The 4,501-nt window shown below is 41.3% G+C and overlaps 1 protein-coding gene across 2 annotated transcripts; it reads left to right on the forward strand.

Annotated features, from left to right (window-relative positions):
* Positions 1-244: 244 nt before the first annotated feature.
* On the forward strand, positions 245-1,226 carry LOC138407004 (uncharacterized). Of its 2 annotated transcripts, XM_069521317.1 has the most exons (3): positions 245-431; positions 517-639; positions 757-1,226. In XM_069521317.1, exons 1-3 carry the CDS (start codon positions 420-422, stop codon positions 1,036-1,038), a joined length of 417 nt encoding a protein of 138 aa, XP_069377418.1. In that variant the 5' UTR covers positions 245-419; the 3' UTR covers positions 1,039-1,226. The 2 variants fall into 2 exon arrangements, with proteins under 2 accessions (XP_069377418.1, XP_069377417.1); XM_069521316.1 differs by having other exon boundaries at positions 246-431; positions 517-1,226.
* The last annotated feature ends 3,275 nt before the right edge of the window (positions 1,227-4,501 follow it).

A 4,501-nucleotide genomic window follows, 5' to 3' on the forward strand; every position in this document is an offset into this window, starting at 1 on the left:
CCGCAATGATGTGCATCATATAGAAGTCAACCTGATAAACCCCCAGGGGCCGCATGTTGTGCAGTTATAAAAATCGCTATGGAAACGGTTGCTTCTTAAAATCTTCTTTGATGATTGATGTGGGGGCAACCATCAAAGGGATTGCTGGCCTGCAAATCCTTATCAAATCCAATCAAAGAACCAAAAACTCTAGACATTAAAGGATATTTCTTTGGTCCTCTGAATTACCAAACGTATAAATAACAAGTTCCCTTGCTTGAAGTTATTAGCTTGTGAAAATAACAGACTGTCAACTGAGAAGACCACAGTCCTCATTAGTGAAGACAACAATCCTGCCTACTGAGACAACCGCTGATTTGTTCAGTAAAAATTCATCAAGAAGACACTGCTCTCTTAACTACAAATCCCCCTTTACCAAAATGAACATTCTGGTAAGAATTATTTTTTTTTAGAAATGTATGTTCAGGTTGTGTTGAGTGGACTTTTAATAATGAATTCCATGTTTCTATTTTTCAGACATGTGGAACAATGCAGTCTGAGATTAAGGCTCTGAAAGAGAAGCTCAAACAGAACGATGAGCTTCTGATGAGAATAACGCTCCAGGAAGAGCTGATGAAGCTCAGAGCTTCTTATCATGAGGTCTGTCAAAATCAGACTACCAACCAGGAGAAGTTCGACACTGAGCTTCAGGAGGAGAAGCAGGAAAAGAACGTTCTCCAGGAAGAGCTAATGAAGCTCAGAGCTTCTTATCATGAGGTCTATCAAAATCAGACTACCAACCAGGAGAAGTTCAACACTGAGCTACAGGAGAAGAAGGTTCTCCAAGAAGAGCTGATGAAGCTCAAAGCTTCTTACAATGTGGTCTGCCACTGTCATGAAGCTGATGTTTCCAGTAGGGAGCTCAATGGAGAGAGTAAGGATGATGTCACTGAGGAGAAGTCTCTCTCCAGTGTTCTCCCTGAGAAACCAAAGAAGACTTCACTCTGGAAGAGAATCCGCCACGCTCTGGGGTTGAGAAAACCACAGTGTTGGAAGTAGTCAGCAGCGCCCATCCAACAGCACCTGAGCTGACCTTACCCAGTGTTGTAATGTAACCAAGTACAAATACTTCTTTACATTTCTACTTAAGTGGAAATTTCACTTTACTTTGTTATTTTTTATTTCGGACAACTTTCACTTTTACTCCACTACATTTCCTAAATAAAATGTGTACTTTTACTCCGATACTACCACGGTTATGGTATTATTTTGTCATGGTTACGGAGTTTTTGTCACTGGTATTGTATTCTGTCACGTTTTGGTGTTTTCTGTCACTGATATTGCATTCTGTCACGGTATGGTGTTTTCTGTCACTGGTATTGTTTTCTGTCAGGGGCTATCGTATTTTGTCCTCTTTTAGAAAGAGAGTGTTTTCAATTCTAGTTTAAATTGCATTATTGTTACGTTTGGAATTCATGTAGTTCTATGTCCCCTCTGTGTCCCTCGCTCATGTTCCCTTCTGCTCTCCTCTGTGCTCCATCCTGTGTTGTTCTCTTTGTCCCTCTCCTGTGTTCCTCTCCTTGTCCCTCGCTATGTTCATCCTGTGTTCTCTCATGTTCCCTTCTGTGTTCCTGTATGTTTCACCCTGTGCTCCTCCTGTGTTCATCCCTGTCTTGTTATTGTATTTTGTTCTCGTTTATGAAGAGAGTTTTCAGTTCATGTCTCAACAGTGTTTTTGTTACGTTTTCTACTCATGTTTTAAGTTTGTTCAGTGTTCCTCTGTTTCCTGTTTTATTTTGTAGTCCCTGCTCCCGGTGTGTTTTCCCCCTTCGACTTCCTGCCCTCATCATGTTCACCTGTTTGTCTTGTGCCACCTGTCCCCAGTTACTCATTAGTTCAAGTGTGTATTTAAGTCTTTGTGTTCCCCCCATGTGATTGTTGGTACGTTGTCAATTCTTGTCATGTCCTGTTCGTCATCGGATACCTTAGTCGTGTTCATGTGTCCCGTCACCTCTCGCCACGGTTCCCTGTAAGTTGTTTCCTGTCCTTCCTTGTTCCACTCCTGTTTTTGAGTGCGACTTTTGTTAAGTGAAAATTTCTTTTGTTACTTTTACCTTTTTAAATAAGACATTTTATGTTAAACAATATTTAGTTTCTGCGTTTTGGTCCTTCCTTTCCCTTTTACCTACCACGTCCGTTCCCTCCTCTCACCTCCAAACCTGACAGATACATTTCTCCTAACCATCTTCGTTACTCATTACTACAAATTAAAATCAGAAGAAATTTGAGTTGGTGACGTAATGCCGTAAACATTTGTTGTCATGTCAACCGCCAAGCACGAAGAAGAACAAGTCCCGCATGTCATATTATTGATGCCATCATGGAAGCACTTGCTGCCGGCTCTGCTGCTAACGTTAATGCTCCGGTAGCAGATGACGAGCATCTCGACTAAAGTGGCGAACTTGGTGAACTCCGTGGTGGTGATGAAGATAACATTACACACACCGTGGCCATATTTGCAAGAAATATTTTCGTACGTTGGAGTGAAAGATTCTTCCTACCGGATTAAGTGCCTGTTCTGCCTTCCGAGAGTGACTGAAATATTGGCATTCAAAAACTCCCCGTCCAACCTGAAGAAGCACATCGAGGTAGGTTAAATTAATTTTCATTCAATGAAGCCATAATGTCAACGTTATTTAAGTGATTGCTGCCGATGACGGGCTCTCCATCTCCTCTTTAGTCACATCCATTTTTTATCCTCACCCAAAAGGCAGAGCATATTCTCCAGGCCTTGAAAAGGCTTTGTTCTCACATGTGAACTGGTCCACGCACCCCTCCAGCCGGCCACATCAGATGAAGATTCAGAGAGACTGCATGGAGAGGACACTGTGATTGGAGAATCTCCAAGAGAGTAGTTTCACCACTGGGGCTGTGAGGTGGCCACCTTTTGTGTTTTCCTCCTGTGGACGACTGCTCTTCAGTGTAGGACAATGTCTCTTCCAGGAGTCTTTGGAGCTATCATATATGGATTGTTGGACAGAGCTGGAATTAGTGATACTGTGGCTTAATTGTTCATTTCTTCTTTGTTGCACAGGCACAGCAGCAGTGCAGCACGGCTGATCTCCAATTGGGACATGATGTTGCAACTTATCAACTAACTAATACTATTTCCAATAATGTGACTATGCCATGGAAATAATTCAGAAAAGAAAGTAGTACGCAGGAATTGAAAAAGTTTTAAAAGAGAAAGGAATCCGTTTCCAGACACTCATGGCCAGAATTACGAAACACTGGGACAGCGGCCCATGGCAATGGGTAGGAAACAAAGAGGACACCGCAACACAAGCAAAACATAAACTTCAGAAATACAGAGGAATGGACAAATAAAGTATGTGAGTGCATCTAAATGAATAAGTAAGTGAAAGATAACACATGTAAGACATTGAAGACAAATAGTCTAAGAGTTTGTATATAGGTGGACCTGGGTGATTGGACTTAATAGTCTTCACTGTAGGACTGATCGGACGCTGTATGTGTGAGCTATAATGAGACAGATGTTCAAGAGAATCTGGTAACAAGAATGGACCTCACTAAGGAGGGGCACCCATATTTCATGGGAATACCCCCTCAACCCACGGGGGAAACGTGGGGGGCAAGTGCCTACTGTTGTATTCTTAGTTTGATATTTTTTTTATTGCTGAGTTGCTCAATGTTCTTTGGGCTGTTGTTTGTTCTCATGGCTGCAATAAGGGTCCGAAGGAAGAGTATAACACCATTTTCCAAAGCTATAAATGAACAGCATATTGTTAGTGTTAAATGTTAATGGGTTAAATAATCCAATTAAAAGGACTAAGATAATTTTGAAAATGAGAAAACTTAAGGCCCAAGTTATCTTCATGCAGGAAACACACCTTTCCCAGGAAGAGCATGAAAATTACAGTACTTGTAAACAAAGCAACAAAAGAGGTGTGGCAATACAAGAAATCAAGGATCCAGAAGGATGATATATTATAGTGAAGGGGAAACTACAGGAAGAGATGGTTACATTAATTAATGTATATGCCCCTCCAGAGAGTACTAAACAATTCTTTAAATCATTATTCCCAGTCATGGCCTTAGAATCTGAAGGTATAGTGATATGTGCTGGTGATTTTAATATGATAATGGATCATAGGGTGGACACAACACAGCCTCGCCTCCAAGGCAACAAATAAACTACATTTATTACAAGTACCATTATCGCTAAAGGAGGACGAGGAGTAGCTAAACATGTGGCACAGTGGGCAGGAGAGAGCAGGAGAGCAGAGAGAAGCCATTGCTATAGCTAGGCTAGCTAGTGTAACTAACAGAAACTGGTAAAACTATCAGATTTAAAGTGTTGCTAAAGTTAAGAGATCTGTTAGTGCACAAACAGAACAAGTCTAAGGATGGTCTCAAATATGCAGATAATCGCTGATGTGAGAAATATACGAAAATCTGTTTAGGTGAGCAGCAGAGAGCACCGTGGCAGTGACAACGACAA

This window comes from Paralichthys olivaceus, chromosome 24 (assembly GCF_024713975.1).
Source record: "Paralichthys olivaceus isolate ysfri-2021 chromosome 24, ASM2471397v2, whole genome shotgun sequence".
Taxonomy (NCBI): Eukaryota; Metazoa; Chordata; class Actinopteri; order Pleuronectiformes; family Paralichthyidae; genus Paralichthys; species Paralichthys olivaceus.